The following is a 22,404-nucleotide window of genomic DNA, read 5'->3' on the forward strand; positions in this document are numbered from 1 at the left end:
AGTGATAATGTTGGCTCAACAGAGAGGCCAATTCCATCTAGTTCCCCTACTCATGTCTTTGATCAGCAACCAAGGCAATCTTTACCTAAGGATAAAGGGCATTATGAGAACATTCACTTGCACTTTCTAATCACTCTATTATTTCTCCTCATACTTTGAAATACTTGCAAGATCTTGTTTCTAGTTGTGATGCAGGTGTGAAGGATGAAAACCCAAGTTTGTTGCTGCTATAGGTCAACCTGAAGTTGACTCAACACTTGGGAAGGCCAATGAGCAAAAGGTAGATTCAAGGAGCTGAATCTAAGCTACCTAGTTGAGGCTACAAAAGGGAGTTCTCTTTGTTCTCTTAAACTCCCTAAGTTAATCCCTTCTATTGTTCAACCCCCGACCCTTGAACTGAAGTCTCTACCTTCTAATCTTAAATATGCATTTCTTGAGCATGATGAACACTTGCCTGTGATTATTTCAAATGCTTTATCCGCTGATGAAGAGGCTAAGTTGCTTTGTGTGCTTAGGAAAAACAGAGAGGCGATTGGGTGGACATTAGCTGATATTCCTGGGATCAGTCCAACTGTTTGTACCCATAGGATACTACTTACTGAGGACTCCAAACCTGTTAGACAGCCCCAGAGGCGTCTTAACCCATTGATCCTAGATGTTGTGAGAAAAGAAGTCACCAAACTTTTGAGTGCAGGGATCATATATCCTATTTCTGATAGTGAGTGGGTTAGTCCGGTTCAGGTAGTACCTAAGAAGAGTGGGTTGACTGTAGTTAAAAATGACAATGATGAGTTAATCCCCACTAGGGTTCAAAATTCGTGGCGGGTATGCATTGATTATAGGAGGCTTAATGAAGCCACTAGGAAGGACCATTTCCCATTGCCTTTTATTGATCAGATGTTAGAGAGATTAGCGGGAAAGAGTCATTACTGCTTCTTAGATGGGTTCTCTGGATACTTTCAAATCCCTATAGCTCCTGAGGATCAAGAGAAGACCACTTTCACCTGCCCGTTTGGTACTTTTGCTTATAGGAGGATGCCTTTTGGTCTTTGTAATGCTCCTGGTACTTTTCAACGCTGCATGATGTCTATATTTTATGATTTTCTTGAGCATTGCATGGATGTTTTCATGGATGATTTTACAGTTTATGGTGAGTCATTTGATGCTTGCTTATCTAGTCTTGATCAAATCCTAGCTCGATGTATTGAGAAGAAGCTCGTTTTGAACTATGAGAAATGTCATTTCATGGTAACTCAAGGCATCGTGCTAGGACATGTGATTTCTAAAAATGGTATTCAGGTTGACAAGGCAAAAGTTGAGGTTATTTCTTCCTTGCCCTACCCTTCTTCACTTAAGGACTTAAGATCCTTTCTGGGGCATGTTGGTTTTTACCGCAGATTCATAAAAGATTTTAGCAAAATATCTCTGCCTTTGTCAAAGCTTCTTCAAAAAGATGTTGACTTTGTTTTTGATGATAACTGTAAGCATGCATTTGATGAACTGAGACATAGACTGATTACCCCTCCTATTCTGACTGCCCCTAACTGGGAACTTGCCTTTGAACTGTCTTGTGATGCTTCTAATGGTGCTGTTGGAGCAATGCTTGGCCAAAGAGATGGTAAGGTCTCTAAGGTCATTGCTTATGCATCAAAAACTTTGGATGCTGCTTAGTGTAATTATACAACCACTGAGAAAGAGTTGTTTGCCATTGTGTTTGCTTTGGATAAATTTAGGCCATATTTGATCAACTCTAAGGTTGTAGTGTTCACAGATCATGCAGCTGTTCGGTATTTGTTTAAAAAGCCACAGTCTAAGCCTCGGCTGCTCCGTTGGGCTCTACTTATGCAAGAATTCAATATTGAGATCAAGGATCGAGCCGGAGCAGAGAATCATGTTGCAGATCATCTCAGTCGACTTCCTAGTGATACAAGGGGAGTAGATGATTCTAATTTAGTTTGTGATGATTTTCCTGATGTTGCTCTATGTGCTGTGGGTTTGAAAGAACCCTGGTTTGCTGACTTGGTTAATTATTTGGTATTAGGATTGATTCCTGATTATTTGTCTCCATTTCAGGTGAAGAAGCTCAAGAGAGAAGCCCAGTACTATGTATGGGATGAACCACACCTGTGGAGAATTGCAATGACCAGATCATTAGAAAATGTGTACCAGAGACAGAATTCCAATCCATCCTTTCTGCCTGCCATTCATTGAGTTGTGGGGGACACTTTAGCGCTAAAAAGACCTCTAGGAAAGTATTAGATGCTGGATTTTACTGGCCAACTTTGTTTAAGGATGCTTATTTATATTGTAAGGCATGTGATAAATGCCAGAGGTTTGGGGGGCTAGGTAAAAGGCATGAAATGCCGCAGCACCATATGTTATTCTGTGAGGTATTTGATGTTTGGGGAATTGATTTTATGGGTCCCTTTCCACCGTCTGCAGGTTTTAATTACATCTTGTTAGCAGTAGATTACTTATCTAGGTGGGTAGAAGCCATCCCTACTAGGAAAGATGACGGCCAAACGGTCTCCAAGTTTCTTAAGTCTATCTTTTGTAGATTTGGGGTACCAAGGGCTATAATAAGTGACAGAGGTACCCATTTTTGCAACCGGATTATCAATGGTTTGCTTGCAAAGTTTGGGGTTACCCACAAAACATCCACTGCTTATCATCCACAGACAAATGGGCAAGCAGAAGTTTCTAACAGAGAAATCAAGCAGATCTTAGAAAAGATAGTGAAGCCTTCGAGAAAGGATTGGAGCTTGAGGTTGGAAGAAGCACTCTGGGCATATAGAACTGCCTTCAAAACACCGATAGGAATGTCCCCATACCGGCTTGTTTATGGGAAAGCATGTCATATTCCGGTTGAACTGGAGCATAAGACCTACTGGGCAGTGAAGATGTGCAATATGGACCTAGAGGAATCTGGTCTGGAAAGGAAGTTGCAGTTACAGGAACTAGAAGAGATGCGGTTGGACGCTTATGAGAGTTCCCGCATATATAAAGAGAAAACCAAGCAGATTCATGACCAAAGATACTGCGAAAGCACTTTCAAGCTGGTGACCAAGTACTACTTTTCAAAGCCCGATTTGCACTCAAACCAGGAAAGTTTAAAACCCGTTGGGATGGGCCATACAAAGTCACCAAAGTGCATGACTTCGGGACGGTAGAGCTACTTGATGAGGCTAGTGGATCAGAATTCAAAGTCAATGGACACCTTCTCAAGCTCTACCACGACAGTACAAAACCTCCATGAGGCCAGGTTGTCCCTTTCCTCTCTCTATCTCTCATATCATGCATATGTCTGCCTGTGAAATGTTTTGAACATGAATGTTTGAGATAAGTGTGGGGGGAGGGCCATTCCAGTAGTAGTAGTTAGGATTAGTTTTTTTTTTTTTTTCTTTCCCTTCTTGTTAGTTAATAAATGCTCCAAGCTCTCTACTTTACCCACTCAACACTTAGTCTTTACATGGGAGTCTGGTAAGGATAGTGTGTTTTGAAATACATTGAGGACAATGTATTGACTAAGTGTGGGGGAGGACCTCCATTTTCTACATTTGTGAGCCTTTCTATTTCACATTGAAATTCTTTGATTGATTGAGCCCTACTAATTCTGCCATTAGTATTGGTGATTCTGTTGCTCACTATGCCCCGTACTTTGACTATTGCTACTCTGTTTTGAAAAAAAAAAAAAACAGAGAGACTTTCACTAGTTTAATTTTGAGTTATGCTTGTTCATGATTGAATATAATGCTTTGATTTATGATACTCCTACAGCTAATAATTTGAGTAGTTTGATTAATGCTTTGTGATTAGTTTAGTGTCTAATTAGCCAATGTGAGTGAACATGAGAGAATAAACCTTGTTGGAAGATTTTTGGGCCTAATTTCCTTTCTTTGTGTGTGATTATCAACTTAATTTTTCATTCTGCAGAACTTGTTCAACTCTTAGTCTAATTACATTGTGATTATATGATAAAAGTGATTGAGGCATTCATATTTATAACCCTATTATCCCAAACACAAACCTCTATCATTTTTATCCATTGCATACCCCTTTTGAGCCTTCACTTTCTTTTTATTCTCGTTTTTGACAAGCGACAATGCATGTACATCTCAATTGCATTCTCAAAGCATCTTAACATACTCATGACTTGTCATATCATAGAATGTTGCTACTATCTTTCATAATGTGTTTGAATGCCAATTTCAAAAAAAAAAAAAGAAGAGAGGAGTGAAAAAAAAAAAAAAAGAAGTATGGGAAATAAGGCATTCCTTTGGATTCTGTGAAGTAGCAAAAGTAGCTCTGTGAGACATGATTTTATGGAATATCTAGTGGTATTTAAGATGCTTATCATTCATATGTGCATGCATAGTTCTTGTCATTTTTCTCATTCATTCCATGTGGCCTAATTCCATCATTACAACCCTTTAAAGTCCTCATGATTTATTGTATAATTGTGGTAGTAATTGAGACAGTAGAGTTGTTACAAGCCTATGATAGAGTGTGAATTAAGTAGATCTGAGTGAAAATTACCCCAATGAGGTGACATGAGTGAAACACTATTATCCTTGAGAGCTTTCTCTCATTTATTCACTTTCAAGGTTGATTACATACTTGACTAATCCTTTGCATTAGTTTTAACTATGAATTTTGCTAGTTTGTTGGATGTCATTGATTGGGCTATTATACTCTTTCCATGAATTTGTATAACTCTTTAATTGCTCTTGGTGTTAGTCTTAGTTTTCATGTGATTGATTGTTTTGCCCAGGAGTGCAAAAGTTCAAGTGTGGGGGAGTTGATAAATGCTGATTTTAATATATTGTTTGATATCTTTTTAGAGATATTTATCAATTAAAGTGGGATAAATTGCATTGATTGTAGATATTTTGAATCAAATATTGATTGCATGAAATTAGAGATTTAATAGGAGATCTTATCATATTTTTATCTCTTTTTAAATAATTGATTTTGGATTTTATGATAGCATCTCATTTTATCTTTTGCAGGCCTTAAAAATAAGGAAATAAAGATCATAGAAAGCTGAAAGGAAGGAAATAAAAAAATGCAAAAAGAAGGAAATTGGAGACACAGCTTGGATGGCATCAGATTATGATATTATCTATATTTTTATGGATTCAAAAAGAGGACACAGAAATTATCCACACGCCTATCTTTGAGATTTGATTTGGATATATATTATATCTCCTCCTTCACGCAGGTATCACAGCCGCCCCCCATTCCATTCCTATATATACCACCGTACACACACTCATATTCACACGCCTCATACCCGCTCCACACATATACACCAGTTCTCACGCAATCACAAGCGGCGCACCCATTCAATTCTCATATTCCCCTTCGGCCAAAGACGCACTTCATTCCACCTATTCCACAGGCTTCATTATCATCATCCATCTCTTCCATAACTATCATCATCACCGTCGGCCCCCATTATTTGTATTCTTCTACAAATAATCTTCACACCCACTTTCTCACCAAAGCCTCCATGAATTCTCATTGCTTCAAAAATATTGTGGATTCTTCTAGAGCTATGAGAGGCTAATTCCTTGTGCTTCTTGAAGATGGAGGAGTAGCTTGAGCTTGGAGCTTCAACTAGGGGAGTATTTAGTTTTCCAATTAATTTTCTTCTGGACTTCATTAGATTTTTCCTGTGTTAGGAATATTTCATTTGATTTGGAGACTGAGATTATGCGTTATAATTTCTGTTAATTGGATTTTTGCAATTTAATTTGAGTTGTATTACTTGGGATTTGAATTCATATATATTTCCTTTGCATTCATTAAAATTATCTTATCTGGCGCGTTGTTAGATTTTATGATTGAGATGTATTGCAATTGAGTGTCTCCGTGAGCATTCTTTGAGAGGGAAACAAGTTTTATTAACTCAATTTAAATTGCACATCAAGTGGTTTTTAAAAGTAACTTAATAACTTGATTACTATCTAGCGTTTAGGGTAGTTAAGTGTTGAGTTTACTTGACCCAAACCGTGTTTGGGGTTGTTTTCTTAACTTGGTGAATTATTTTACTCCCATATCTTTTATTAAGCAAGGATAGCTACATTCTGTTTTCAAGAAGCATTCTCATTACTGATTTTCTAAAATTCAAATTTGCATTTTTCATTCTTTCTTTATTAAAAAAATACCAAAAAAATAGTTTAGATTTAATTCTTATTTTCATAATTAGTTTTATTAATTGAAAAATCATTTTCAAACCCTCCTTTTTATTCTGTCACTTAGTTAACTTAGGAATTAATAAAAGGCTCCTCAAGAGACTCGACCCGAGTTGTGCTTTACTGCATAATTTGGTTTTATTTTTGATTTAACCCAAGGCGACTAAAAAGGTTCAAATCACAAGACTCAGATTTTCTGTCCTGGCCGGTTTTGAGTTTTGAAATAGATAGATACTTTCGGAACCAGCCCATCATTCCAAATACACTACCTTGTTTGACAGCAATCCTTAGCCAACCAAGATATTTCATTTCGCTGCCTTTCGTCATCTGAAACTTTAATTTCCCATTCAGCCCAGTTTAGCTCCGCCAAGTCATTCCATCCTCTTCAAGAAAGAAAAACCAAAAAACGAAGGAAAACAAAGAAATAAAAGGAAAAAGAGAAGAGCAAGGAAAGATGGCACTCCAGAGCCCTTTCGTGCTCCCCCCTCTCTCTCGCACACTTTGCTAGTTCATGTGCTGTAATTCTTTAGCGTACATGGACAGGGAGCCTCTTTTTATTTTTATTTTTTTAATAATAAAAGATCAATTTTATGAAGTGAAGAAACACTAGGAAATGAGGAATGAACACAACATCGGTTCTAAAGTAATTGATCAACTCGATTTATGTTATTTTAATCGCCACAGCTCAGTAGATAAATGGTTAAGGTAATTTGGACGTAGCTTTAAGTGGCAATTCCTAAAGAAAGGCATGCGGCCTGTCCTTCTTAGATCCACGTCAGGGGAGAAACAGGGATGTCATGGATCGTCCACCCTGATTAATTTAATCGGTCCACAACGGCCCATAACGATCAAGATAATGGCAATTAAAGATAATGGTGACATATATGGATTCAAATTAAAGGTGCAGTGCGCCACCTTGGATCGTGATTGGCAGAGTCAAATCCGCAGGGGACAAGACAAGGATAATTAAACAAATAAAGTATTAGTACATGAGATTAAAGGTACATCGGTTTATCTATCTACCAGCCAAAAAATTGCATGCCCACCAAACTGTCAAGCATGCATGTACATCCGCCTCCTCTCTCCCTCCCTCGGTGTTCTTTCTTCTCTTCTGCATTTTGCAGATTCGTTTCAGTAACTTCTAGGCTCCAGTCTTCCCTGATAGTAATTATCAGAAACTATATATCATGTCGGTAAAAATGAGATAGTCCAGAATATTTTTATGACGACTTAATAATGCGCGGCCGGTGATAACAAATGAAGAATGCATGGCCTGGAAGAATAAATTAAAGGGCCGATATCAATATGTAGTACAAGAATATAAACGTGATGGAGGCCCGTGCGCGTTTTTAAGCAGTGGAGAAACAAGTGGAGAGGGACAGAGGAAGAGGAGGAGGAGGAACAGTAGTGTTTAGGCAAATCATGATCACTGAGGAAGAGAGGAGAAGGAGAGCAAGTGGGAGTGATGGGGGCACTAAAGAGTTGCCGAAACACTGAGGGCTAAAAGGAGTAGTGATGTAAGGGGAGGGAGAGGATGAGAGGGAGTCAGAGTCACAAATCAAAAGTATCCAAGGTGATTCAGTGGCCTCCATCCTAAAGCTTGTGCAGGAACCGTGATATATATATATAGAGAGAGAGAGAGAGAAAGGAAAGGAGAGACCGACTGATATTGCAAAAAATATAGAAAGTGGAGGGCAAGTGGACAGGCCCACAATTTAAAATAAACAACAATCTTATAAAGTTAACAAAAGGTGCATTTTAGAGTCATTTGAAATCATAACAGGTATTTTTATACCTAAATGTTATTATAGTGCCTGATGCTCGTTTTTTATATTACAATAAGTAAATTTCCCTTTATTTATTTATTTTTGTCATAAGCATTTGAGGCCGAATAATTCCAACACTGTAAGTGCAGAAAACTGCCAATATTCAGTTTTTGTCTTTCTGAGTTCTAAGGTCTTCAGTTCTGTTTGAACACCATGATTAATATCTTGGTCTAAGTCTAACCCAGAAAACCCAGAAAATTAGGTGCAAGGATGAATTTATCTATATATATATATATATATATATCTTACTCTCATTCAAAGCCAGACTTGCACATATATAAAGTTAACAACCGCCAATTACGCTTTCATACAGTGGTAAAGTTTAAATAATATTGATGGACTGGTGATGAGGCCAAACTTTTGGCAAAGAGATAGTGTTTTACTATATCATTTTATAAAAAAAAGGGTGTTCCTATATGACTGTCCCTCTCCATTATTGCCTTTATTTTTTTCCCCTCCTTCCATCGAACAGTAGGAGATTATATTTCATTAAAATAAAGGTCCAAACAGTACAAGTTACAAAACGTTTGGACAAGCTAGAATACTTGAATGTGAAATTGTCCCCCCGGGGGGGGGGGAAGAGTAGATAAACTGCGTCTCTAATCTCCATTCTATCTGGATCGATCAGAGCTTGAAGATGGACTGGGGTTCTAAGAACCCAATGATTATAGCTACCGTCCTTTGATGAAGCTTTAAAGCCCAATTGAATTGAAATTTCCTGCATGAGTAAGAGGACGTTTTCACATCTCCAGTCCTGAGGTGAAGCAGACGTTAAGATGGAGTCTATGAGGACCTTGCCATCTGATTTTTTCTACCGCCTTCAATTTTATAGCCATCACTTTCAAGACTACAATACACACATTCACGCAGCTCTGATCATCAACAGGCAACAAGTCCCTAATTCTTGATACCCATTTCTGTTCCTGCTAATTTATTTTCTATTTCTTCACCGGTCTTCCCGACACGTCTGGTCAAAATACGCAATTAAAGAAAACCTTTCACTTCATCTCGTATAAAAATTAATACAGTTGTTTAATGGCAAGGCTTACAGCTTTTGGTCCTCAGCACTGTTCAACCGGCAGTCTAGTCACGTCAATATATGCACATCGAGCATATATAATCTTATATAGCCGTGGTGATCGTATTGAATTAAATGCAGGAGCTACCTGGCTGTTGGTTTCAGAACGATATACTACTTATCTGGGCTGCTAAGTGCTAGCTAGCTGCTACAGTATCATTGAGCTCCGTATTTGATTTCTATTGGTAATGGGACCCGGGTTTCAAGTAGCTGTAGGTGTGAACGCCAATTATCTCCACCTACTACTGCTTTTCCCGGCGTGTTTCACATTCGTGATTTTACGTCTCTTTGTTCATTTCTTTGGTCTTTGTAAACATCTTTGACCACATATATATATTGCTTTCTGTCCACAATATGCCGCTATTATTATGATCAAAGTGTGTCTTATGCAGTTATGGATGACCTCTGATAAGAAATGGGGCGAAAACGTTCGATCGCTAGTTCTCACTTTCTTTTTTTTTACCAGAATCGCTAGTTCACCCTTGGTGGTATTACCCGTGTCGTGTTCATATTTCAGCGACTACTGTCCGTCCATGTAGCAAGTGCCGTCAAAATGACAAGCTTTGATTCAATATATCCATTTTTCACCAAAATGTATCTATTTGATCCGAGCACCCCTATCATACCATTACCGTTAGATCCAAAAATACAAAAACAGGGATGCCTTCTGAGTTAATGTTATAAGGGACATGTAATTTTTTCCCCACAGGGTGTCTTTCAATCATCATCAAATAAAGCTGATCCATGATCACTAAGAAAAATAAAGTTAATAACTTTTCTGTTATTGGTTTACTTTTCCTTCCGGTCACTGTAACGAATGCAAGCACGGAGAGCGGCGCAAGTGATAGTAACTAGATAGTGAGAAATTGCTAAAATGCTCCTCGCTACTTTATCTGTTTTTCTTGTTAAATACGTACAGTGCTGTTTTCTGTTAATAGGAAGATACTAGTATATAATCTTACATTTAAAAAACCGAAGAGTATTAACATGACTGCGGAAAGCCCGCACCAAACTTGTCGGTTGACAGCCTCCTTCACCAAACGTGCATCATTCACATTCCTATTCTTTGCCATCCTTCCTGCAGGCTGCAGTCAAATCTCCACATTATTTGATGACAGAAATCCCTGGCATGTTACCTTTTTCTCACAGAAGTAGCATTCCTCCAACTACACAAAAACACCCTCCATAACTTCTTTTAATTTCCTCTTTCCTGCCCAATACCTGTTGTCGGGCCGTCTCCCTTATTTATTACTTCAGTATCCATTTACTAACCGTACAATTTCTTTTTTTCCTTTTGCCTGAACCGTACAATCTCATCTAAAACAGTTCAAAAACTCATGATCACATAATATTAGAATAATATTCTCAACAATATTTATTGTGATAATCATATTTATGTACTCATGAACATGAGTAATTTTAAGATTATATATTCTTTAAACATTAAAAAATTAGGCACATCCTATGAATTTTTTTCTACCAATACACTTTATAAAATTTTAAGTGTATATAATTACTTCAAAGCCTACTTTCCGGAGTATTAAAAAAAATATGTCAAACCATCACACTGAAATTAAAAAGGTAAATATTCTTATTTATAATTTATAAATATTATAAATTATCATAAATTCTATACCATATATATACATGCATATATCAATGCCACAAATTGCCAGTAGCTATTTGGCCGCGCGGATTCGCCCTACAAATTCTGAATACGACTTTATTTTTTCCAATAATAAGACTACTTTTTTTTTATACAACTTAATTTCACATGTAACACCTTTCGTTAATTATCGTATATTTGGACATTAGCACTTGTCACGTCTTCTAATTTCCCCACCTTATCTCCAAGTAAATGACGTACCTATAATTTACCAGTCGCAGGAAAACCGAAACGCAAAAATTCAACCACTTCCCACTATATTCTTATAGTTCTTGTTTGATTTTTCTAACAAGGAACTAGCGTACGTGATGTGTAATTAATAAATCCAACAACCACAATCGGAAACACCCTTTTTTATAATTTTATGTTTTATCGGGGAACAATAAAACAGGTCCAGAACCTGTCTGCGCGCCAGCGAGCGATGCTCGCGCTGACATGTGTAATTTGCAATATATGATGAGTAATTGTGAAGTTAAAAAAGAAGAAGAAGAAGAAGAGAAGAGTTCCAAATTGGGGCGTAACTTTTTTTCCCTTGACCAAGTGCGCAACCTCTATCGGATAAGAAGCAAGTTTGGAATTAATGGGCAATAAGCAAATTTGGAATTGATGTTTTCTCCTCTTCCTACCGGGAGGGCAGCATTTGAGAAGGATCATAACTTTTATAAATTTATAACTTGAAACTCCGAGGCCAGCAGTAGGCCACGTTTATATAATTTCAGGAGACGCTCGGCACTTCACATTCTAGTTTGACGCAGCGCCCAGAAGGGTAGTACGTATCAGCGCGTCGTACATCCCGGATCATGAGAAGCGTTAACGGAGACGACAAAGATAAGAATGGCGACCTCAGTCAGCCCCTGTTGCCAGAGTGTTCGCTCAAGGATGGGTCCCCGAGTCAAGAAGATAAACTCGGAACTAAGGTGTGGATCGAATCCAAGAAGCTATGGCTGATCGTGGGTCCCTCCATCCTCAGCCGCGTGGCGTCATTCACCATGAACGTCGTCACCCAAGCCTTCGCGGGTCATCTCGGAGATGTTCAGCTCGCTTCCATTTCCATCGCCAACACCGTCATCGTCGGCTTCAACTTCGGCCTCCTGGTATGCCTAATTAATTGGTCGCAAGGCTTTATCTACCAATTTTCCGCTATTATTATCAATTATTGAATGAATAAATTAAATATTCTACTTGCTATTTGATACCATATATTTATTATACTATGTAGCTCGGGATGGCCAGCGCGTTGGAGACACTGTGCGGGCAAGCGTTCGGGGCAAAGAGATATCACATGCTGGGGATATACATGCAAAGGTCTTGGATAGTCCTGTTTGTGTGTTGCTTCTTGCTGTTGCCGCTGTACGTGTTTGCGACCCCTATTCTGAGATTGTTAGGACAGCCAGATGATGTGGCGGTGGAGTCCGGCGTGGTGGCTTTGTGGCTCATACCCTTGCACTTCAGTTTTGCGTTTCAGTTCCCACTTCAAAGGTTCCTACAGTGCCAGCTTAAGACCTATATCATTGCCTGGGTTTCATTGGCGGGTCTGGTGGTCAATGTGCTCACCAGCTGGCTGCTCGTATACGTTTGGGATGTTGGAGTGGTGGGTGCGGCCATTGCTCTGGACCTTTCCTGGTGGGTACTGGTGTTCGGCATGTATGGCTATGTGGCTTGCGGTGGCTGCCCTCTGACCTGGACGGGTCTCTCCATGGAAGCCTTCTCAGGGCTCTATGAATTTCTCAAGCTCTCTGCCGCTTCCGGGGTCATGCTCTGGTCTGCTACCACGCTCTCTCTCTTTCTATTATTACTTGACTTGACAGCTATGAGGTTAAATACAAACATAATTAAGACAAATTAATTGAGAGGGTGATGGATGCAGTTTGGAGAACTGGTACTATAGGATACTCATACTGATGACGGGACACCTGAAGAATGCCACAGTTGCCGTAGATGCGCTGTCAATATGGTGAGTTTTTAAATTCCTGAGTTGTTGGCCTTTCGCTCCTGCAAATGCAAAACTGGGATCCTTACTGGGCATTTTTTTTTCCTTCTATGCCGCACGCAGTATGACTATAAACGGATGGGAAATGATGATTCCTCTTGCTTTCTTCGCCGGTACCGGGTACAGTTTTAATTCATCCTCTTCCCTTTCTGTCTTTCTCTCGTTTCCCCTTCCTTCCATTCACAAGACAGCTGTAAAGTGGCATTAATTATGTGGTGGCAACGTTTTGAATCATCGTTGTGTCAAAACAAGGTCTAATTAATGACAAGTACGCACCTCCTTTTCGGTTTTAGGTTTTCGCTAAATGACAATAGATAGGCAGAAAAAAGCTACACTCAACCACAGGAGTCATATCATCCCTTAGGAAATTACCCTTTGACTATTCAAAGTCGGATCATCAGTAGATTTGCACCGGAAGAATTTTAGTTTGAAATGATGACAGAGACGAGACCATAATTCACACACACACACACACACAAATGCGGCGTAAATGATGAACGGATGTTGACACAATATATAGGGTAAGGGTGGCGAACGAGCTCGGAGCTGGGAACGGGAAAGCGGCAAAGTTTGCGACCCAAGTATCGGTTGCAGAATCAACAGTGATAGGGGTGTTCTTCTGCGCAGTGATAATGGGATTTCACGACCAGCTTGCCTACATGTTCACATCCAGTTCAGAGGTACTTGAAGCAGTCAATGGCATGGCTTTCCTCTTAGCCGCGACCATACTTCTCAACAGCGTCCAACCAGTCTTGTCAGGTCAGCATATTCAACGTGTGCAGCCGCCATATATATTTTAATATTTAGATGACGCACACTCTCTCGCAGATCGTCATATTATGATATGGGAAATGCAGGGGTGGCTGTTGGTTCCGGATGGCAAACATCAGTAGCGTATATAAATTTAGGCTGCTACTACGTTGTTGGGCTCCCTCTTGGATTTCTTATGGGATGGGTTTTCAAGCTTGGTGTCGAGGTATGTGTGTACACAAAGAAATCTGGCTACACTAGCTGTTCATTAAACCCTGATTATGTTTTAATGTTGTGATTTGTTTTTGGCACTGATGATGGCAGGGCATTTGGGGGGGGATGATATTCGGTGGGACGGGGATTCAGACGCTCGTACTCATCTTCATAACAGCAAGATGTGATTGGGACAAGGAGGTGCGTGCCCGCTTGAAAAAGTTATTAATTAATTTGGCCACCCTTAAATTTAATTGCTAGTGGAAAATAGGATGGTGAAGTCACGACTTAATTAAAAGCTTTTGTTAGTCCTTTGGTAATGGTTTTTCTATTTTGGGAAAGTGCAGGCCAGGACGGCGAGCTCCAGAGTGAAAAAGTGGTCCACTCCTAGCCCCAATGATTCAATAGACGTCTCCCATTCACCCCGACCGTAAAAAGTCTCCTGGAGTGAACAATTAATTGCACTGTTCCTGTGATTGCATTCTTGATTTTGTTGTCGAGATAAAGTTGTACTCTTATTTTTGCTGTTAATGATCGGTACATACATTGATAAACAGGGACGGGGGAACAGAGTATTCGAGAAGGAACGGGATGACAAGAGAGTGCAAATTGCTTTCTTCTTTCATTCTCATCCAACATTGATCTCCTATCGTTACATCTTAGTTTTCTAATACAAATTAGCTAGTGATTTGTTGTCTATTTCCTCCGGCTTGACGCGTGCAGAGGGCAAGTGATCCACGACTCATTTTTCTTTTGGGCCAATCCTAACCTAAGTTGAAAACTTTTTTTTTAAAAAAATACTGCATAATCCGCGGAGTCGGCAGATAATAAAGAAAACAGGGTTACGCTTACGCAAGACGGCAAGAGCTTGAGATTGCATGATTCACAATCGTCTAGAATATGACGGATATACCGAGTCAGAGGGGTGTCGTTAGGAATCTGTACGCGGAGACACACACATCATAGTTATTGGGCCGAGAAAGTGAGATAGCCCATGCTTCGCAGGACATATCCTTTGCATAATGCAGAATGCATACAATTTACATATACAATGCATCCGGATGGAATTGGTGCCGACTCCATTCAACGGACAGCAATACGCCAGAAAAAAGAAAAGGAAAGAATACATTGGAACGTTGGGAAATCTTGCTCGAAAACCCAACACAAAGGTTTAAATATTTGACCTTACCAAAGAGGGAGTCAGTGCCACTAGATTATGGGTTATTGGCTCTCAAAGAATCTATTATGCAAATGCAATAGTTAACAATCATACATATAGGCTTTGGCTAAAAAACAATTAATAAGTAGGTAAAGATATAGAATTTTGGGACCCCCATAATGGACCAGTACTGGGACCAATAATTCAGCTTACTCCATCACGGCACATGGAACCGTCTCTGGAAAGTGGAAAAGCGCCATAAATCCATCAACAAACATAAAATAAAAGTCAAAGCAAACCCGATGCTCTCACAGATGGATCTGTGTGTTCTCTCTTTTCTTTCTCTTCCCCTTGGGGACAAAACTTACGAAACGACTGAACGAGCTGTGTAGCACTCTGGCCTACATCTTGTGCATTCTATTATGTTTGACTATGTTCCCTTCATCATCAAAAGAGAGGCCAAAAAAGAGAACTGGATGACACAACGTTACACCCAAAAAAAAAAAAAAAGGAAGGATGTCGAAATATCAACCATGATGAAAGAACGAAGAAACATGCCTGTCAACTGCTCCCCAACAGTAATGGCCCAGAAACCAAAAACAAACTGTTATCCAACCGTTGGAGCCGTTAAAGAACGCCGTTTCTGATCTTACGCACCCACCCTCCGCCAGGCGGAATCGCTATCCGTTGGTCCGCTTCCAGAAACGGGTTTGCCCACCCGATCGACTTGGGTCTCGCCGTCAGCCACTTTCCCTCCATCTCCTCCTTCTTTGCCTGCATCTTTCTTCTCGCCTGGTTAATCAAATCCCAAAACGCATCATTTCTTATTCTATTCACGAACAGAAGTACCAGCTTTTCTTTGCTACCCTCTATTCTTGTCAAATAACCCACCAACCCACTCAGCTCTCCCACATCCAAAATTTCCATTCTTTCTCCAAATTCTTCAACCCGCAAGAATATTTCGGATTGCACACTTCTGTAATCTTCACCCGCCAGTCTCACCGCTTCATATACCAACTCATTCTTTTGAAGGTATAACGATTCGGGCACTCTTGTTAGCTGCTCCACGAATCCCACAAGACTTTCAATTTCACGCAACAAATCCGAGTTTGATCCCCGAAGATGCTTTCTTTCCTGCACCCCATTCTTTTGATTATTGTTGTCGCCGCTTGTCAGGTGATAACCCAAAACCCTCGATACTGTTAAAGACTGCTCCAAAACGCCCGCATACCATCGAACCCATGATGTTAATTCCAATGATTCCGGCCCTGAATCGTCACGAAAGTTGGATAGATTGAGGAAATTGTGTCCGCCAAAGGAAGGGTAATAGGAGAGTTGATCCCTCAGAGCGAGGGGTCCCCTGACTATGGTGTGTAACATGAAAAGGCATTTCAGGGCAACAATGGCATTCCGCGTCTCGTGAAGTCGGTCCATGAGAGCGTCTATGCAGACCCGTGGCAAAAGATGTGAGCCTTGGCTGACGGAGAGGACGGCAGCGATTCGGTCTTCCGACGGAGGATATGAGATGCTGTGATTGGTGGCACGGAGGACGTGGAGGCGAACAGAGGACACGTGGCGTTTGAGCGATAGAGTTGCCGCAACTATGGAGGCCTTGTCTTTGAGATTGTAAATGAGATTTCGCACTCTCTCTTTCGGAGCCATTGGGAATAGAGAGGAAAGAACAGAAAGAAAGCAGTCGACAGAGAACGACGAAAGAATCAAGTGAAGAAAAGGGTATTGGGTTGGGTTCGTACACTGTTCTTTTATGGACGCAAACGAGAGTCAAGGTCCTAAATTCCCTCTGAGAAGTAAAATAAACTCAGTTGCCAGAGCAAGACTCTGAATATCTCAATTAATATGCCATGCGATCAAATATTCATGAATCGAAATTAATATAGCAATCGATGAGGTTGGATGGGCTTTAATTTTCCTCAGTTTGCCAGCCTTTTCCCACGCAGTGCATCGGTTGCATACGCGGGCAAGCAACCCTCGGGTTTCTAATCTTATTTTCTTAGTGAAATCTACTCTGCTCGGAAAGTGAGAGCTCATAAAACTATCGATCTAGCTGACCATTTCATAAGTGTGTCGCTTTCTTGGAATTATTTTGTCTTTTAATTTTATTTTATGAATATGAATTTTTTTCTAATCAAGAATCAGTTACGTGCAATGTAAACGAGAATTTTTTTTTATATGATGACTAGGATTAAATTATTTTTTTATAATTAAGCAATCGTGCTTTAAAAAATGTTAATAATGAACTCATCTCCTGTTCACACACACGTATTCTTTTTGCTCTATTTTTGTGATGACTATGTATAAATCTCTTACGATTCGAAGTATTTATATATAATTAGATTGTAGCTATATATATAAATCATACCCATGCAGTCATTTTATACGAATTATAAGTTGAAGAAGAGAATTTTCAATTCGTATGAGCATCTTTTGACGGCGTCAGCATTCAGATTAAGTGTGAGGCGCATGTATTATTTATTGAAATTAAATTAACGAGGTCACTTTTCTTTGCTATACGGAATCAAATTCTAAGGCTTGGTCCTTGGTAGCCGCGATGCTGTGTGGACACCTTTTCTCTGCACGTTTCATTCCAGCCCATGAGGGTGTGTTTGATTCGAAGAAAAGGTGGGAAAGAAGAGGAAAAACGAGCCTCTCTCGTTATTTGATTAGAAATTTTGAAAGGAAAGAGCACTAAAATCTCCCCTCTCCTCACTCTCTTACCCTTATTTTGACTTTTCTTGGGTTTTTTTAAGAGAAAGGCTAAAATGTTAGATCATTTTGCTCTCATATTTTTATGATATTTCATTAATGTTTATAAAATATATTATTGTAAGACTTAAATAAAAATATATATTATTGTAATTAAAAATATATTATAATAAAAATTATTGCAATGAAAAATTATATTATTACAAATGAATTAATTTTCACAAATATATTATGGTATCAATTAAAATATATTTACAAGTTGGGAAGAAAAAATGATAAAAAAGAAAAAAATTTCGTTTTTTTGGACCATATAAAATTTATTAATTTGATTATGTAAATTATATTATTATATTTATTACTGTACTAATTTTTAAATACACATATTAATATGAAAAGACTGAATATTCATTGAATTATATAATTTGAAATAAGATATAAATGAATTTATATAATATGTAAATAAAAATATAAACTAATATGTAAAGGTAAAATGGTAAATTGATTATTATTATTTCTTCACCCTCTTTCTTTTTAATCAAACCAAATTAAATTTAAAACCTCTCACACCCCCTTACCCCACCCTTTTCTGCCTCTCTTACCCTCCCATCAAACCAAACAGGCTCTAAACGCATATATAGTAAAAAATTGCCGACGGGCAATGCATAAGAAGGTGGTAACATTATATAGTACAATTACAAGGAACGAACGAGCATAGCAAGAAACAACGAAGTGAGAATCCACAACCATGAGCATAGATCTGCTAGATCAGAGCCTTATTTTAAGCTTACGCGAGAGACAGTACTGACTCGAAAGCTAAAGCAGGAATGGAGGATAAAAAAACAAGTAAAAAGCAAAGGAAGGGGATGCATGGAATCAAATGCGGATGCGGTCCAAGCAAGATTTTGCGTGAAGGGGATTGGTTTGCTGAAGCAGCATGTAATCCCTGTATGTGATGCCGCGATAAGCAGGTGGATGAGCCTCCGTGATGAGCTCCGACGAAGGGGCGACCGTAGTGTCCAGGGAAGGCCCGTGTGCAGTCCCTATGGAGATTCTCGCCGCTTTATTATTCACCATTGCTCGGTGCAGAACGCTCTTGTATTTGCCGTTCGTCAATATCTGAACACATACAAAACCCCTTTACACTCCGAACAATCACCTAATATGCTAAGACTAGAACAAGATTTTACCTCCATGTGATCCCCGGTGTTGATCATGAGGGAGTTTGGCGGCGGATGTACGGAAACCCACTTGCCATCGTGATGGATTTGAAGCCCGTCCTGGTTGTTTTGCATGAGCAGAGTGAGAAGCCCATGGTCTGTGTGTTCCGGCAGTCCCCTTGCAAGCTCCGGGCTTGGACATGGTGGGTAATAGTTCACGACAAACATTTGCGTCCCCAGCCTCACGTTCATCTTCTCATATATGGAGTTCTCTTCCATCCCCAAGCTTCTGCTTATCCCTTTCAGCAACTCCTCCGCCACTGCCCTACTTTTTTCGCAGTATTCTTCTATAGTCTCGCTGCACCCATTTTACCATTTAAAACATATCTATATATCCACATTCTCGTTAACAGTTGATATTTTGATTTTTCATATTCTCCAGGAGAGCAAGCACATTAATTAATTAATTAATTGCGAATGGTTTGGGCGTAAACCTTGCAGACGAGCTCCTTTCCTACTCTGGAACGTAAATCCTGACCATCTATATTAATTTTGATGAGGATCATATCTGCCGAAACTAATTCCTTTTAGTGTTATGATACTCACCGATCAATATAGTAAAATTTGTGTAGTCCAAGTACAATTTCAACCATTCATATAGTTAAATTTGCATGGTTCAAATACTATACGATACTCATCATATTGTAAAATTAATTTTAAAGAAAACTTATAATTAAAAAATTATCTTTATTTTATATTATATACATACCAAATAATTTTTCAAAGAATAAAAGTAAAAGATAAATCATTCCTTGTATGATATTCATTCCTAATCTTTCTCAGCTTCCCTGCCCGTCTTCAGGCGAGGAATAATTTCTGTTGATGATTTTCTTGATACCAAAAATAGGTAAAATTGCAATTGAAACAGTTTTTTAGGTCTGCCTAATATTTTGTCAGTAAATGTCGTGTGAGAAATGAGAATATAAATTAAACATGATTGTTTTAGAGGAGGGGCGATACCTGAGACTGGGGGGCTTGGTAGGGGCATGGAAGCGAGGATGAACTTGGAGTTTGAGATAATCTCGCCAGAAAAGACGCTTTTCCACGTTCGGATTGAAGCTTGTGCCGCATCTTATGGGATCCGACACACTGCTTCCCTGGAATTCTTTCTTCTCTTCTTCCGTCAGATTAAAGAAGCTGACGCATGCCCTCACCAGCCCATCCCTTAGTGTTTCCGGCAATCCGTGGTTTATCAGCTACATTTAACCAACCCAACTATTAGGTGTGGGTACCTCACAGAAAAGAAGTGAAGAAGATCGAACATATGTACGGATCGGAACTCCTGACATGAAAGGGAAGAAAAAGTCGCGGAGCTTACCAGAAAGAACCCCCAATCGCGACAGGAATCTCCGAGCTGCTGGGTTGCTCTGGAGCGTTCACTGGGATCGCAAGAGGTAAGCTTGGAGAAGTCAATTGTGGGAACAATAACGTCGGATTGGCAGTACAGGGAATCTTCTGGACATTGAATGCACACATATTTGGAGGGGATAGAGCTCATCAGACGATTGGATTCAACTAGCCCTTTCACACTATCCATCCTTACTTTCTTCTCGGGATTCTCCTCGCCTGGGTTTGGGTATGGAGTAACAAAGGGGATCTTGCTCGCTGCTACTATTACAGATAGCATGCACTCCCCATAGAGTGAGGCTTTATATAATAAAACCACGCTACTACCATTACACTGTGGAACCCCTCCCTGGGATCGTCAGGGTTGATGGCTCCACCACAAACGTGTGGTGTTCGTTGCAGAGACGGAAACCCTCAAAATCAAACCACATAACTTGCCCTATATACCCCCACAGTGCTGTTGTGGTTTATTAATGCTGCCCGAAGTAACGTGTTATCTGTTGCCACTATGATGGTCGTAGATTTTTTGGGGTGGGGCGGGGGGCGGATTTAAAAAAGGACAGGACATTTAGCATTAAGTAAAACGTTTTATGAATCACAATACAATATTGGGAGTAGTTTGCTGCGTGGAGGCCCTAAATGAAAGGTCACGAGCACTGATGGAAAATATAATGGATCAGAAACGGTCATCAGGCATCGAAAATTATAGAGGTGGGAGAATTTGTTGTTGGTGACGCTGGAATGGATTTTTGGCGGCAAATATATTGACATTATGCATTCCCGTTTTGTGGCCTTAAAAGAGAAAGTATATTGACATTGTGCACTGCTTGATGCGATGTAGAGATGGATCTGGCACCAAATCAGCGTAACTAATTGAAAGAAATCAAATATTAGTCATCTTCTGAACTCAGCAGATTTTCCTTGTCCCAGGCGCACGAATTCAACGTGGAACTGGAAGGGAGAACCGTAAGACTAGGAAGCACTGAAGCAGAGAAAATGGGCGTAGGCGGGCGTGCAAGGGGTGGGACAGAGTGAGGGCATCAACTAGTGTGTACGGATGGGTTCAACTGTCGACAGTAACATTAGCACTAGATCGTGGGCTGGGCCTCCTTTCATGTCCTCGGTCCAATCTCTTTGCGGTTTCCGTCTTTGTCGATTAGACGTCGACACACGTAACTTACAAGATAAAGAAATGCGCGTGCGCGACGTCCTTGCTGGCTGCACCTAAACCATGCAAATAATAATAATAATTTCAAATAAACAAAATTTATGTTTTGGCCCAAAAAAATAAACAAATTTATTTCTGTCAAGTTATATAAAGCTATGACCAATACTCTTCCATTAATTTTCTAATTTGCTGCGGCTGTTCTGCCCCTGCGATGATCTTTATTGCCATCTTCGACCGAAAGGTAAAGCCTGTGCTGTGGCCCATCCCTGATGACTCGTGATTTTCCCAGTTTTACCGTTAATTCATTCTCACTTGCCTTGTTTCTTTCCAAGTAATTACATACAATCATCAACCATGCAGGCGTGCATGTCTTGCTTTGTATCAAATAGCTCATTAATCATCATTACTGCCATTAATTCCTTCTCCTTCTCCTCCTTTGCGGTGTTTTTTTTCAAAAAACAGATCCTGCTTCTCCGGTATAACAATCACATTCTCCGTTAAAATTAAATAGTTAAATAAATTAGAAAGGTCACGTCATTCAATCGGATCTTATATGCTATAACTTTTCCCATCATATTTGAATCTATGTTGATCATTTCTTGCTGACATGATACTAACCTTGCTTCTTAACGTAAGTTTTAATTTGTGGTTCAATTTGAACTACGGGTTATAACTTACGTTGAAGACCAGAGGTGGTATTGGGAGAAAGGTGTTAAAGAGATGTTCTAGTAGAGCCGCGTCATTTCCAGCAGCATTACGAAAAACAATAATTAGGACTGCAGGAGTAGCTGAATCATCTTGATCTTCTTGTTGAGACAACACTCGAGAGTATAGTCAACGCAAATAATACGTTTTCAAAACAACTCCATATATGTAATGAAAATTGTCACGAGTTTGTAATCTTATCTCATACAAAAGCATGTTCTGAAATTCTCAGGCGCACCTCCAGTTCATTTGGGTTCAATTTTCCGAAAACGAAATCTTGGGGAGCTGTTGGGATATCTCTGGAAATATTTTTTAAAAATACTTTTTTTTTTATAAATTAAGATAAATTTTGTTGCATATTTAA

General features: G+C 39.5%; 3 protein-coding genes across 3 annotated transcripts; 1 reads left to right on the forward strand and 2 right to left on the reverse strand.

Moving 5' to 3' along the window:
• The first annotated feature begins 11,335 nt into the window (after positions 1 to 11,335).
• Positions 11,336 to 14,419, forward strand: LOC114729073 (protein DETOXIFICATION 27). Its single transcript, XM_028916029.1, has 8 exons — positions 11,336 to 11,861; positions 11,987 to 12,528; positions 12,635 to 12,721; positions 12,821 to 12,877; positions 13,278 to 13,516; positions 13,615 to 13,733; positions 13,832 to 13,921; positions 14,068 to 14,419. Exons 1-8 carry the CDS (start codon positions 11,568 to 11,570, stop codon positions 14,152 to 14,154), a joined length of 1,515 nt encoding a protein of 504 aa, XP_028771862.1. The 5' UTR covers positions 11,336 to 11,567; the 3' UTR covers positions 14,155 to 14,419.
• A 299-nt stretch (positions 14,420 to 14,718) lies between these two features.
• LOC114729074 (putative clathrin assembly protein At4g40080) lies at positions 14,719 to 16,953 on the reverse strand. Its single transcript, XM_028916030.1, has one exon. It carries the CDS (start codon positions 16,539 to 16,541, stop codon positions 15,507 to 15,509), a length of 1,035 nt encoding a protein of 344 aa, XP_028771863.1. The 5' UTR covers positions 16,542 to 16,953; the 3' UTR covers positions 14,719 to 15,506.
• A 1,283-nt stretch (positions 16,954 to 18,236) lies between these two features.
• Positions 18,237 to 20,371, reverse strand: LOC114729027 (flavanone 3-dioxygenase 2-like). The gene is made up of 4 exons (XM_028915967.1): positions 20,139 to 20,371; positions 19,781 to 20,016; positions 18,791 to 19,118; positions 18,237 to 18,719 (listed from the first exon to the last, which is right to left on the reverse strand). Exons 1-4 carry the CDS (start codon positions 20,355 to 20,357, stop codon positions 18,477 to 18,479), a joined length of 1,026 nt encoding a protein of 341 aa, XP_028771800.1. The 5' UTR covers positions 20,358 to 20,371; the 3' UTR covers positions 18,237 to 18,476.
• Positions 20,372 to 22,404: the final 2,033 nt, after the last annotated feature.

Source organism: Neltuma alba, unplaced genomic scaffold (genome assembly GCF_004799145.2).
Source record: "Neltuma alba isolate B1F8T4 unplaced genomic scaffold, ASM479914v2 tig00012600_pilon, whole genome shotgun sequence".
Lineage (NCBI taxonomy): Eukaryota > Viridiplantae > Streptophyta > Magnoliopsida > Fabales > Fabaceae > Neltuma > Neltuma alba.

Excerpts from the sequence above, each read along its gene's own strand:
- LOC114729073 (XM_028916029.1), top strand. The coding sequence starts at position 11,568 with ATGAGAAGCGTTAACGGAGACGACAAAGATAAGAATGGCGACCTCAGT. Across the intron at positions 12,722-12,820 it reads GTAGATGCGCTGTCAATATG|TATGACTATAAACGGATGGG; the intron begins GTGAGTTTTTAA and ends TGCCGCACGCAG. Across the intron at positions 12,878-13,277 it reads GCTTTCTTCGCCGGTACCGG|GGTAAGGGTGGCGAACGAGC; the intron begins GTACAGTTTTAA and ends CACAATATATAG.
- LOC114729074 (XM_028916030.1), bottom strand. The coding sequence starts at position 16,541 with ATGGCTCCGAAAGAGAGAGTGCGAAATCTCATTTACAATCTCAAAGAC.
- LOC114729027 (XM_028915967.1), bottom strand. The coding sequence starts at position 20,357 with ATGGATAGTGTGAAAGGGCTAGTTGAATCCAATCGTCTGATGAGCTCT. Across the intron at positions 20,017-20,138 it reads GCGATTGGGGGTTCTTTCTG|CTGATAAACCACGGATTGCC; the intron begins GTAAGCTCCGCG and ends GGTTAAATGTAG. Across the intron at positions 18,720-18,790 it reads ACACCGGGGATCACATGGAG|ATATTGACGAACGGCAAATA; the intron begins GTAAAATCTTGT and ends GTATGTGTTCAG.